This window comes from Protomyctophum parallelum (assembly GCF_964188405.1).
Source record: "Protomyctophum parallelum genome assembly, chromosome: 14".
NCBI classification, from domain to species: domain Eukaryota; kingdom Metazoa; phylum Chordata; class Actinopteri; order Myctophiformes; family Myctophidae; genus Protomyctophum; species Protomyctophum parallelum.
Window position 1 is genome coordinate 32,442,303 of NC_139709.1, and position 14,433 is coordinate 32,456,735.

Consider the following 14,433-nt stretch of genomic DNA (forward strand, 5'->3'; position numbering starts at 1 on the left):
GGGTGTGGTATGACTGGTATCATAGTAAAAGTTAGGGGCAGTGATGTGTGATCAAATGGTAATTTCCCGAAAACGTAGGGGAGTTTCCCCTAATTGTACAGTATCCTCCAATTGACCTAAGACCTCTAAAATGCCTGACTGACTAGATCCACTGCTTTCACAATATACGTGCCACATGTGACAGACAGTATAATAATAAAAAAAAACATACAATACAATGTTGAGTATGGGTCCCCAGCATTTAGAAACGGCTGGATTCTAACTTGCATTATGTTGGGCAATTTTCATAATTAGCATAATAAGCTAATATAGGGTATAGGGTATATAGCTGTATAGGGTAGCCTACTCAAAATGTCCAGGTTCACAATGGGGCTCTATGGGCTGGCAAGTAGACTGTATTGTACATGCCAGCCAGGGAATATATAAACTGCAGGTTATATACTGTAGTACACTTGGCTGGAATATAATGAGTCATGACTTGATTGAGAAAGAAGAACGATGGTAATTAAATAATGCCACACAAAAACATGACGTTCTACAAGGCAGTAGGCACATCATTAATGCTATGAGCAGATGTCCGACCGTGTAGACGGACAAAATGTGGCAAAGACTTGGCCTTGGAATTGCCTTGTCAACATTTTAGATGTTCTTTTTTTTTACACACCATTATAATGTTCTTATTTTGATCATACTACCCAATTACTGAATGTCAAGACTGTAGGTTTTCTTCAGAATATGTATTTATATGATACTCATTACTATGACACTACTATGGCACATTATGAGTCCGCTAGTAGTGGCTCTCAAATGTTTTATTTTCATTGATACTCCCATAACGCTGAAGAATGGAAATGGAAACAAATCATAGTTACAAACCTTTTATGGACATTCAGAGCTGGCTCTCTATGTGTTTCTAATAATGTCATATGACACTCAAAGAGTCATAGTCAAACACCCACAAAGTTTACTACAGTCACAGCAGCCTAGCTGTAGCTGATGATTTGAAGGTTGTGCATATGATACCAATGAATGATGCACATTAATGCATTTTCAAGGCAACATGTTCTTGAACAAATTAAAAACCTGCTGTGATGCTTGTAAAGCAGCACTCATGGCGCCACGGACATATCTGTAGGCTTCCGCAGATGAGAGTGAATCAATACAGATACAGGGTGTGTGTGTGTGTGTGTGTGTGTGTGTGTGTGTGTGTGTGTGTGTGTGTGTGTGTGTGTGTGTGGCAAATCGATACTGGGATGAAGGTCAAAATAAAACATTACAATGGATAGATTCATTTATAGATAAAATATACAGCAGTGATTCATCCTACACATTGCAAGAGATGGCCAATCAACTACATCTTAAAATACAGAAATGGGTCCTATATCGGCATCCTATCAAATCAGTTCCTGACAGAAATTAGTCTGCCTACTTACTACAAGATCTTCCTCCACACCGCTGATTCAAATCAGCACCATGTAATCCCCATACAGAGATTGGGTACATCCAGACAAATGAGACGTAAGTGCCAAGAGGCCTCAAGAAAGCATTTCCAATGGAAGTCACATGGTTTGACACAACATTTTTGTTGTATGGCTTTCGGCTGTGTTTCGACCAGGGGGGCAGTCAGACAAATATTTTGTGAAGCCACTGAGGAAATCGGGTTTTCCTGAAAGTTCATATAATGGCCTGTTGTGGTGCTGTCATTGGACCCAGAAAAACCCATAGCCCCATAGAGGTCCATGTATTTGGGCCCAACTTCACCTAGACTGTATTACCTTAAAGGGATTGTGACATTAAAAAAAAGGTTTTGGAATTGTTCTTATTTTTTTTAGGTTTTCTAATCTCAATTGCACCCAAAAAACATGAACTTTTAACATTCAGTCGATTTTCTGTGATCTGGGGTTTTCTGGCTCAAACAGGTGCTCTGATTTGCCGGCAGTTTGTGATGTAAGATCCTGCAAATCCCATATATGTCAATGGGATTTGCCAGCAGATGTCACTGTTTTCACTGTTTTGCCTGTTTTCATTGTAGCTCAAAAGGCTTCCAAACCCCAAAGAAAACTTCAGACCACAGAAAATCCACTGAATGTTCAAAGTTCAGGTTTTTTGGGTGTAATTGAGGTCATAAAACCTAAAAGAAAAAAGAAAAAGAAATATAAATGAAAATGAATGTCATAAAACCTTTAATAAACATGGTCATGAATACTTTCTGCTTCCAGTCACTAGTTTAAAGTCTCATTTCTAATGTCATAATATTCTTTTTGGAAAATTATGGTCCCATTTATAAAAAAAATGACCATAAAGTTGCGTATGTTCTGAGGGGCGTGGCTACCGTTACAGTCTATGATCGGGATTCCCCTCCCACTCGAGTCAAAATAAAAACCAACGGAGAAGAAGGGGGGAAGTCCCGCCTCGTTGTCTGGGCCAGCCAATGGGCCAGCTGGGCCCAAACGGATCTAGAAAGATGGCGACTTACAATACAAGGACTGACAGGCTTCATTTTACGTTCATGTTAGACCCGGAGAATGCTTTGTCCATATTTTTTACAGTCTATGGTTTCGACTCCCCCCCTCCCCCTCATACAACAAAAATGTTGTGTCAAACCATGTGACTCCCATTGGAAATGAATTGCGAGCTTGCATCAGTCAATAAGTCTCATGCATCAGCTATACATCAATCTGTTGTGAAGGTGTGAGTCAGGCCTAACACACAACGCAGCAGACAAGCATGATCACTCACAGACTCACACTCACGGTTTGACGGGGAAGACACGTTTGCAACGTTCGAACGTCACTCGATATAACTTCAAACCAAACGCGGCTGCCGCTGCATACACGTTACTAAAATAATAATCATATATTTTCCCACGCAAACGGCTGTGAAGTGTGAGATTGTGACACACAAACATACATGTCACTACAATAATAATCATACTAATATGGGGGGGGGGGGGGGGGGAACATAACGCTTCTTTCACCTGACAAATATAACAATGTGATCATTTCTTGTTTTTCTGTGAAGTCGCTTGTAAATATTGGTAGTTGCATGTTGTTTTTTGAGGCTTGTTTCGAAAGTGTAGTAGCTAATTTGGGCTTAACCCATTGACGCCTGGTGCAACGTATACGTTGTTCTACCCTTGATGCCGGCGCGCTCTCTGTGTCTCATCAGCTATTGCTATACATGTAGCAACATAACTATTTTAAAAAAATCATCCGAATTTGAAGGTTTTCAGAAACCTTAGGTCAGGCCCTAGAAGGCGTTCCCAGATTCGGCCTCAGGCATCAATGGGTTAATATGTAATTGTCCACAAACCTCCATTTGAAAACATTTGGTGCCAGGGACCCCATACATTTAAAAAAAGGCAAAACATAGGCTATTTAACTAACAGATCTACAGCCTAATTGTTTCTGTTGTAAAATCTTGCAACACTGGTCATGACCATGTGTTGCAAGACCAGTGTGCACAGCAGCAACAGCAGCCAGTAAAGCATTCATACTCCAGTTTTAGGTGATAAGGTGACCACCTATCAGCATGAAGAGAACCCCCACATGGACCACATTCTAATCTATAGTGTGTCTGAAGGCTCTAAGAATAATAATAATCTTGGACGCCATCTCGAAAACGACGCTTTTCCAGAATGCACATTTTCCTAGATTGTTGTTACCAGAATCCATTGAAATACCTTTTGTATCAAGGTTTTTGGGTTAAAACATATTGACCAATTAATTCCTATTACCATAGGAAGCACCGAAGCAGGGACACCGGGAAGCACCAGTAAAAGTAGCATTACTCTATGTAGAAATAGTGCAGAATGACTTTAACTTAACTTCTTTATTTCTCAAAACGTGTCAAAAAAATCTTTGAAAATAGCAGATCTACAACCTCACAAGTTTGTATAAAGTATAAAATATGGCTTAATTTCATGGTTAATGCATATTTTGTAATAATCTAAATAATAATAATAATCCAACTTGTAACTAGCACATTTGAGTATTCATATTACTGAAGACACTTCATATAGGCACTTGCTCCACTTGTTTATCTGTTGGATTTGGATATTACTGTAAGTAGCCTTTGATTAAAAAAAACAAGAAGATAATGAAGTAACATTATCCCGGTATAGTGTCTCAGCCCCAGATATCCACGCTTTGGGGGCGAGCTATCCACGGCTTGGGGCGAGCCGTCTTCACTTTTCGAAATTCTGGGTCGAGCCGTCTTCACTTTTCGCAGGGGCGAGTTGGCAAAGGGGCGAGATGACCCCTTACCCTCAGCCCTGCGGCCGCCATCGCCTTTAAGGCGTCTTACTGGTAGTGGAGTAAAAAGTAATTGGTGGTTTAACTGTTTGTGAGGACTGAAGTCTTTCTGTTGTATCGTTACAGCTGTGAAGCCGGTGGAAAAAGTGGAGGTGGAAACCGTCTCCGCGGAGGTGGAGGAAAAAGAAAAGAAGAAATCCAAGAAGAAAAAGAAAGAGGCCAAAGAGGAGGAAGAAGAAGTAGTAGAGGAAGTAGAAGAGGAGGAACCTAAAAAGAAAAAAGGAGGCAAGAAAAAGTGAACTGCTCACAAAATGAACTCTGCCGCGCCGTTCATGGACAACTTTTGCAAAAGGACATTTCATATTTTGCACTTGCGATTTTTCAGTACATTTTTCAAAGAAATATTTTTGTATGATAATGTATATAAAGAAAATAAAAAAATAAAAATTTATCAAAAACTTTCTGACCACAAAAATATCCATCCAGCAAATAATGCAACATTTATTGTCTTCCTTACAGTATACGGATGAACTTTAGAGGCCAAAACACATCTTAATTTTTTTTATTCCAAGTTTACATTTACATTACACTTACATCAACTTGCCTAAATCAATATGGCATGATAACAAGATTACCGGTATGTTTGAAATCGTCTGCATCTTAAGCATAATCATGCGAAAGACCACTTTCTATTTCTCTGAGTACATTTCAATATGAGATAAATAAAGAAAATTAAACATATTTTTTTACTTCTATGAGAGGTATTTGTAAAAAAGAAGAAGAAGAAAGAAACAATACAACATTAGCTCTATTAAGATTGGCCTTACTTTACACTCAGTTCCAAAACACAATCAATTTACATGATACAATCAGAACAAAATACTGTTATTGGTACTGGTTACTGGTATTAAAGTGCTCAAATATTAATGTCCATACGTTTTATGAGGGAATATGGGAATCACACTAAAGATATTTATGTTCTGAAATTGTCTGCCCTCAGCAAAATAAAGATATTTATATACTGCCTGACTGTGTTGCCTACATAACACTGAGCTTCCTTACCCAGTGCGAATAAGTGACAACTTGCCACTTGCCAGCCTGAAGCGTAATTTATACTCGTGGCACAATGGAACACATTGTTTATTTGTTAGCTTGTAGATCAGTTATTTTTTGACAAACCTTGCCCGATAAGAGTATACAGTAGGCCTATATTAAGCTTAACAGCTGAACTCATACATTGTGTTCATTAAACTAGAAGACAGGGAGTAAAGCACATTATAACTATGGTTTTGTTCATTTTTATTTACTTGCTACATGTGTCAAACTTACATCTTGCTAGCGTTTTACACACGGACACTAGATGTAAGGGAGGGCTATTCTAATAAATACATTTACTATTGGGGCTAAAAGAGAAGTCCTTCAGCTGTATTCTTAAATGTATTACCCAGTCCAGTTTATTATAACAGGAGGAATGATATTTTGTCATTTGAAAGTGAAGTATAGGCAACATGTGATCATTTTGATTCCAATGAAATATTAGCAACATGAAACGGTTTGCCTCAGTCAGTCTTTTCCTTTTCCACTATTGTGGGCTTCAGCCACCTGCAATTAGCGTTCCACTCAAGTCGAGTCATGTCCCAGCCACGGCCCCCGGCCAGTCCAAGTCCCCATGGAAATGTTCAAGTCCAGTCCAAGTCTAGGTCTTAAAATGCCAAAACACACTCCCCAGAATTCCTATTGTGATATTTAGTTTTAGGTGCAGTGTGGTTCAATTTGTCTTTCTTGGTGGCCCAATAGTGCTCATGGCTGATTCAGTGTGTAGAAGTCTATATGTATAAGCTTTGGGCAAGACAAGCCAATTATCTTTTCGAACATTTCTAAAAAGGTCAAAACTGTTCAGAGAAAACAGCATGCAGGATGTCAAAGTTCCTTTAAATTGATTCTAATGAAAAAAGGTCAGATTAGTTAGATCTGCATAAATTGTTTAAGTAACTTGTTTTTCACTTAAATTCTATTATATTCACTAGTACAATACTGCTTCAACTAATAGTTATGAGCTATATGTCCTGCCTTAGCAGTTTTATTACATGTTTGTGTAGAAGCAAGTGTGGTTAATGTCTACTGTAATTGTAGAGTTTGCCTCGCTCTCCGAGACCATAATGGCTCCTGTTCTGGCTAATTTCACAACTACAGCAGTTCTAAGCAAACCGGCAGGTGGACTTCTACCTCAAAAGCTGAGTCCATTCCATTTCTCTTTAAACTTCATCTTCACAGTCAAAATACTGAGATTTTGACTATGTAGGGTGATAGTACAGTGTTCTGAGAGGCACCATACAGCTATCACATAAAATCTAAACAGACCTGTCAACAGATCACACAGTACAGTAAAGGTGAACAGTATTTAGCTGGCTGTTTAACAACATAGTATACATGAACAAAACAAAAACAACCTGGAGGTTAAGTAGGATAAGAAGAGAGACAGCTTTAGAGCCAGAAAATGATGGACATAATTTTGGCACATTTGTGGTCCAGTAGGAAATATTGAAGACTTGGTAGCTCAGAAATTATAGCTTCATTGTGAGAAAGCCGTAATTGCTGATAATTAGTTGTCTGCAACATTTTGGTGACAGGTGGCCTCTCGCTCGAGACACTTTTGAGTCTAAAGTCAATTACCATTTAAGTCTGAGTAGTTGGCAAGTCAGTCATTTTCCTCTCCATGGAGGCTGAGAATGTCAACCCACGCAAGCTCACCAGCCATTTTTCTTTTTTATGATGCTGTTGAAACCTTTCATTAGACATATTAGCACTGCAAAAAATACTGTGCAACTCATTCTGCTGTTTCTTCTTTGGTATACGAGGAATGTGCCCTAATCTGTAAACCATGAAATCAATACAAATAGCCACACTTTCTGTAATATTAGATATAAAATGCACAGGACACAACATTTTAAGACTGGTGAATCACTTGAAAGACAAAATATTATGTACAGAATCTGATACACGCTGTACTAAAACATGCAGTTGCATGAAGGAATAAATTAAACAAAGTCATTTTGGAATAAACTGACTAAAAAACTTGTTAAGATATTATTTTCACAGAACAGATATTCAGTTCTTTTAGTGAACCCCCAACTGAGCATGTTTTAGTCTAATAGACGTCTAAAAATGGGCTAAAAATGAAAGTTTGTTAGTGGTTTAGGCTTAGATTAGACGTTGAAACAATGTTGTTTCAACGTCTACAGGTATAGACGTATAGACTATATATACGTTTAAAAAACTGCTAATCGACGTCTAGGCTAAGCTTAGACCGCTTAAAGACTTTCATTTTTAGACCATTTTCAGACGGACGACTAATAGACTACTATTGCACGGACATGTGAAAACTGCGTTTAAGGTATTCTTTTTTTAATGCTTCATTACATTTTTGATTGAAAGTTAATCTCCCTTAACTGTCAATGTGTTCATCAGTTTTACTGTAGACTATATACAGTACGGAACATTTCCAATAATCTGTAGCTAAAAACAAAACAAGAAACACTTTCAGTACCTGTACATCAAAACATAGTTTGAATACATAAACATGAACACGTTTAGCTCACAACTAGAATGGATTTATCATCTTTGTAAACATTGTGACTTCTATTCATATGTATACATATCATATATATACAAAAAAAAGCAGCAGAACACTGGACCATATGTAAAATATTTTGTGTGCTATTCTTTCATAATTTATATACAAAGTCTCGCTTGGATCTGTTGTGGAATTTGAGAATTTCGTGGAATCCTCTCTAAGTAACACCCCATTGGACAATAATATAAACATTTACTGTAACTTGTGTTTTTGAGTGCTTTGCCTTGAATGGTTAAGACAACGTGATACCATATCGGATGTTGCCTCTGCACCACTAAACCCCCTATAGGGAAATACGTTATAATACTGTTGGTTTATAGCATTATGTCACCAAATATTGACATAGAAAACAGAAAATCTAATAATGAACAATCATGAAATCCATTAACACTGAATGGGTGAACGCCAAATACTATACAAACATATGGAAATAATTTAGTCGTAAGACCACCCGCCCATGCTGGCCACACTAAAACACCACTTCAACAATAACAACGCAATAATGGAGGGACTTCAATTACCTGAGTCTTGTTCCCTTTTTACACTGGACCTGAATTGAGTCCATGCAGAGGAATTGAAATGCCACACTACGTAGAGATTTACAGTTTCCCCCGAACGAAATGCAATTGTACCGACATTCTGTACATGTAGCCCCATTAGCCAACTCACCTGAGCTGACACGTTGCAGACGTGCCGGTTCAATCTGACAACAGGTGCGCTGCGTCGTGCTCAGCTCGGTGTGCTCAACAGGAGGGGATTAAGACAGATAATGAACCCCCGAGTCTGTTGAATAATGAGACAATAACTGAGTAAAGTAAAAATAACACAAAAGCACTTTTGCCAGTGGAAAACAATTAGGTGATGCCAGTCTATTTTCTGTTTTCACACATTCAGTATGGTAGGTAGTGGGTGATAAGTTGATAGCAGTATTTGCTACAACAGAGAAGGTCATCATTGCCCCCCCCCCCCCCCCCCTCATAAAGGTGGCCCACTTTAAAACAGTGATGCCCCCCCTTCCTTTGCCTTGGAGCCTCATCAGTCCAAAAAGAATGTCCAGGCGCGATTCACAGGAGAAGAAAAAACACAAATGGCAGTGATGACGGTCGGACATGTATGTAGTCGACTTCTTCGGAAACGAGAGAGAGACGATGACCCCCGACTGTTCCATGCTTGTATTCCATGTCAATGTCCTTCAACATGGCCGCCATGCTGTAAGGCCTGGGGTTACAGAGGAGGTCACATGACCGTCTCCCTCTCCTCCTCCACCACGGGAGAAGGTTTGTCCTCCTCGGCGGGCCTCGTGTGGGATGAGCGCTCCTCCTCCGGGATGTGGAGCTCCTGCCCCGCCGACGAGGGCATGGAGTTCTCGGAGACGGAGCCGTTCTTCACGTACCCCGGGAGGTTCCGGTGCCCGTTGACGGGCGCGGGTCCCAGCCGCGCGGTGAGGTGGACGGCCAGCGGGCCCCGGGCCGTGACGTTGGTCACGCTGGTGTGCGACACCATGGGTCCATAGCTGTACGTGTTGCTGCCGCTCCGGGCCTTCCTTTTGAAGTCCAGAGCTAGTGTCCTCCTGCTCCAAGACTTCTTGATCTCCGCTTGGACCTTAGGAGAATACGACAAGTCATACCGTAAGTATGCATATGATTATTGAGTTTACTGTCTCTGACAATCATTGTCAGTGTGTGGTTATTCTTTGTTTACTTTGGACTGTCTTTCTACCGGTTTATATATGATCCTAGTAAAGGGCTTCAAACGTTCTTTGAAATACTTCTAATGTAAGCAAGATGCTATACGAACTAAGTTGTATTCTTTATTTTCATCGTATTCATCATATTACAAGCGAAGACTTATGCACAAAACGTAAAATGCTGGCAAAAGTTCTTACCTCCCCATTGCAGAAGCAGTAGATAATTGCGACGAATAAACCCTGGAAAATAAATCAAATGTCAGTCGTTCCAACTCAAACGGTACGTGAGTTATGCTGTATCTGTTATAGTGGTCATTAACTCCTCACTGCCCACACTAGCTCACTAGCAGCATCATTTTATTTAATTTATTTGAATACTGTACACACTGTACAGAACCCCAAAAGGGGTTCCTGTCCAGAAGGGTTAACATAAACCCAAGTACAGTATGTACTTTACTTTTAGTATGCAGATTACAATAGGTGATATTGTGTCCTACATAGGTTGAGGCCTCCTCGTATAAGCCCCCTGGGATTTTTGCCTTAGCCTAGCACTTCCCCTTTTCTATATTTGTATGTATATTGTATTGTTTTTTTATACTGTGTTAAATAAATAAATACAAAGGAGTGGACTCGTAATAACTGAATAAAGGAGGTCATAATGACCTGACAAGGTGTAACTTGACTTCCTATTTCTGGCATGGATGTCATTATTGGCCAAAATAATTCCAGAAATGTAAAATAAAAATAAATTCATTTTTTTTTTTTTTAAATAGGGTCCATATCAATCCTAGTCCAACTTCATTTATAGAGCAATTAAGGGACATAATTACAAACACAAAACAAGTTGTAACTCAAATAAGGATCATAAAACACAAATAAGGTCATAAAACTGAAATAACCCACACGATTCAGATCAATAAAACTCATAACAACAAAGCAAAACTCTCAATTTTTTTTAAGACATTACAAAGAGGATCAGCTCAACATGGGAGGGGAGCTCATTCCATAATAGTTTGGGGGCAGCAACAGAGAAGGCTCGCACCCCCATGTTTAAGCCTCATCCTGGGGACAACCAAAAGCAGCTATGCCTGCTGATCTCAATGACCTTGAGGGGACTTAATAATTTACGGAGGCGATTTAAGTGGTTAAATCCTGGATAAGCTCTGCGCCGGGGTTCATTGAAGACTTCAGGGAGAGAAATCAATGTGTGGACTAACAGGACATGGGGTTCATACTTCATGAAAGTCACGTCTGGCTCACTGCTGTGGCACCGTCGGTCTCACCTGAAAGGAGTTGAACAGCATCTCATAGTGCATCTGGATCTGCCACGGTATTCCAGACACCTCCGTGTACGGCATGCCCATGAACACGATATAGTGAACGCCGAATAGTGGCATGAGCACCAGTGTTGACTTTAAAAGTTTTCTGCAAGTTAAAAAGAAGAATGAGCACATTATTATCGCTGCAACAAAAATGTCACGTTTCATTTTTTTTTAAATAGCATATTAATTATATACATAAAGCCAATTCCAGAATGACATTAGATTAAGCTTAAATGTCTTTATGAAAGGCTGTGTTTCAAATCCCTATGACTGACATGAATACAGTACAGAGGTCTGAAAATTGGTGTTAATGTGTTACACTTTCTATGTTCTAGAAATCCAGAAGCTGCATTTTTTTTTTTTTTTTCTAATAATTTTTTTAACCCACGATTTTGTAACCCATTTTTCACCCGTGTCAATTATCTAATGTGATCCTGGGCTCTACACACCCTCCGCCAACCTGGGGAGAGCAACGGACTTGAACTCATGCTTCCTTCATGCATGAGTGTCCAAGTTGCTCCTTTACACCTGACAGGGGGGAGTTTCCCTGGTTGGACGTAGCGCGTGGAAGGAACACGTTATTCCAACCAGTTCCTTTCCCCTCCATCAGGCGCCCCGGGTGGCCAGGGGGAGGCAGTTTGGAAGCTGCATTCTGAATGATCTTCAGTATGTAGAGTCTGATAGAGACCGGAGATTAAAAAGGCAGTAAACTATTTTTTTTAATGCATGAGGATTTCCAAGAGGCTTCATTCACTAGTTGATGCAATTGGTGATAATAAGGGCCTTTCTCGGCCCCACCCCTCTCCCATTTGTTTATATTGTGTTTAGGATCCAAGATGGCCAAACAGCACCAGGAGGCGACATACCAAAGCCTACACGGGTTATGCAGTCGACGCGCTGTGATTGGCCAGTCGCTGTGATTGACAGCCTAACCCTAACCTTAACCTCAGTAAAACTATACCTAAACCAAACCCTAACCTTAACCTCGAGAAAACTATACCTAAACCTAATCCTAACCTTAACCTCAGTAAACTTAAGTTGCCCGGGGGCGTGGTTATAAACACAACCCGTGTAGGAATTAGTATGTAGCCACCAGGAGGGGGCGGGGCGTAGGTAGGCGGGGTTGACATATGACCTTATTGGGCTGCATTCAAGACACTTTGTGTCTGACACCTGACTTGTGTCTGAAGACAGCAATGATGGATGTGTTCTGCCCCCCTCCACCCCATCAAACAAAATGTTTGATCAAACCATATGGGCTTCCATTGATAAATGCATTGGAGCGGCCATTAAACACAGACACAAGACAAACACAAGACAGGTGTCTTGAAAGACTGTGAATGCAGCCCAGTAAGGCCGCCCCCTCCTGGTGCTGCGGCCATCTTGGAGCCTAAACACAACATAAACAAATGGGAGAAGGGTGGGGCCGAGAAAGGCCCTTATAAGACCTGCCCTACTCTGCCTCTCATTGGTGGTTGAATTTGTTCCGAGGGTGGCGGATAAGCCAATTGTTATTATTGATTTATTCCATAGTATAAACCTGCGTAAATGTTTAAAACACTAAAACATTCCAGGCGACTAAAACTAAATTAAAACTATTCAAAGGACTATGACAAAAAAAATACCAAATACAAAGTTTGATGTCAAAAATCAACACTGCAGGGTGACGATACCTGTACTGTTGTCTAGTGTCGCATCGTCCAGCATTCGTTTCCCGTAGTTTTGTTGCCAAGACTCGGATGATGTTCAGAAATAGCACAAAATTGACCTGGGAAAAAGAACAGGAAGGCACACGGTGACACGGTGATGCGAGTGTGTCAAACGCGATGAGGTTCAATCAAAAAAGCCCATTACTGGACAGGTGCTGCAAAAGATAATACAGTTTAGCTGCGGGGGGGAAGGACAACGGGAATGTACTTACCACCGTGGCTGTGAGAATCGGCACTTGAACTATCCATTTTAAACTGCCTGCACTTAGGTCCCAACACCTGCATTGGATAAAGCAACAACACACTGTAGATCACCAGAGTATATAACCCATTTAGACTTGAGAGGCCGATTCTAAAAAGATTGATTCTAAAAATCAGTTTTAAACAGTTTTCTGGTGCTCAACCCTTTTCATGTCAAGGACCCCCAAAAATATATGTAATTGCATGGCCGCTGACCCCCATCTTAAAAAAAAATGTTGCCCCCCCCCCTCCCCCCAGAAGCAAAGATTTGAGTTAAAAAACAGTTCGCTCTGAAAGACTATACTGTATTTTCAAAGATTTGCGACACATTTTCACGATATTTCAAAAATAGCAGATCTACAAGCTTGTAGCGCGGCACTCGTTGCCGCGCTATGAGCTTGTAGATCTGTTATTTTTCAATAGCTAAAGTATAACATAATGCTTTAAAAACACCAAAAATGACTTTGAGTTCTCTCAAATGTCTAGACAGTAAAGTGGACCATTACGGTTAAAAGTGGGCTCCTAAAACATTTCTGTTATTGTAAAGGGCCATATACGTCAAAACAGCTCACTGTATTTTCACATTAATGGCCTCCGGTCATTCAAATGTTACTGACGTTTTCTCCAGGGAGTGAGTAAGGGAGTAAGTAAGTAATTCTCTCTCTCTCCTGTCTCACCTATCTGAAGCAAGTTTCAATAAGCCTACGTAAGAAATGACATCCATTGGCTTTCTCAAAAAAGGAACAAACAACGGTAATTGCTTCGGGGAATAGTTGGTAATAGTGCATACTGTGAGTCATAGTCAACAGGCTAAATATGCCAGATAGAGAAGATAGCATATCTACGTCGTGATGCTTCTGGTTCTTCTGCCTGACAGCGGTGGATATACAATGTTGAATTTGGTACGTGTGTGGGTACAGTATTACTCACTCTGTGTCTGCCAAGGTAGCTCTAACACTCGCCCAGACTGTCACAAACATAGCCGGAACACCTGAGGATGAAATTGAATATCATATTAGGGAAATAATGGAATGGAACATTTGTCAGAATCTTCAATCTGTTATGACGTGTCCAAAAGAGACAACATGTAATCCAGGAAGTAAGTGAGCCCAGTGTCCATGACGAGATGACCTTTTTTACGCAGAGCCTGGGAGTCGATGGTCACTGAGGGGGGCGCTTGTTTTACAGGCGACCGGATTAAGGTTGGTGAGGGGTCCGTTAAAACGACCGGATTAAGGTTGGTGAGGGGTCCGTTAAAACGACCGGATTAAGGTTGGTGAGGGGTCCGTTAAAACGACCGGATTAAGGTTGGCGAGGGGTCCGTTAAAACGACCGGATTAATGTTGGCGAGGGGTCCGTTAAAACGACCGGATTAAGGTTGGTGAGGGATGCGCTGCTCCATGCTTGCGGCTATGGTTAGGGTTTGAGGTAGGTTGTCGTTCGGTATTAGCCTGTCGCTGTAAAACAAGCGTCTCATCAGCGCCCATCGAAACCGAGGCTCTGCGCTTAAGGGCGTCCCGTCCATGACATCAGAGACACTGGGCTCACTGCTGAAATCTAAAATATCTAAAACCACATATTACTATTA

The 14,433-nt window shown here is 40.6% G+C and overlaps 1 protein-coding gene across 2 annotated transcripts in view; it reads right to left on the minus strand.

The window, feature by feature from the left end:
- Window positions 1–8,912: 8,912 nt before the first annotated feature.
- The window catches only part of pth1r (parathyroid hormone 1 receptor), a 67,519-nt gene continuing 61,998 nt past the window's right edge, over window positions 8,913–14,433 (minus strand). For both annotated transcript variants that reach the window (XM_083781226.1, XM_083781225.1), the window contains exons 8-13: window positions 13,776–13,836; window positions 12,818–12,884; window positions 12,570–12,664; window positions 10,858–10,999; window positions 9,773–9,814; window positions 8,913–9,489 (exon numbers count right to left, since the gene is read on the minus strand). In XM_083781226.1, coding sequence (XP_083637352.1) covers window positions 9,124–9,489; window positions 9,773–9,814; window positions 10,858–10,999; window positions 12,570–12,664; window positions 12,818–12,884; window positions 13,776–13,836 — 773 coding nt within the window. In that variant the 3' untranslated portion in view covers window positions 8,913–9,123. The remainder of the gene's footprint in view (window positions 9,490–9,772; window positions 9,815–10,857; window positions 11,000–12,569; window positions 12,665–12,817; window positions 12,885–13,775; window positions 13,837–14,433) is intronic.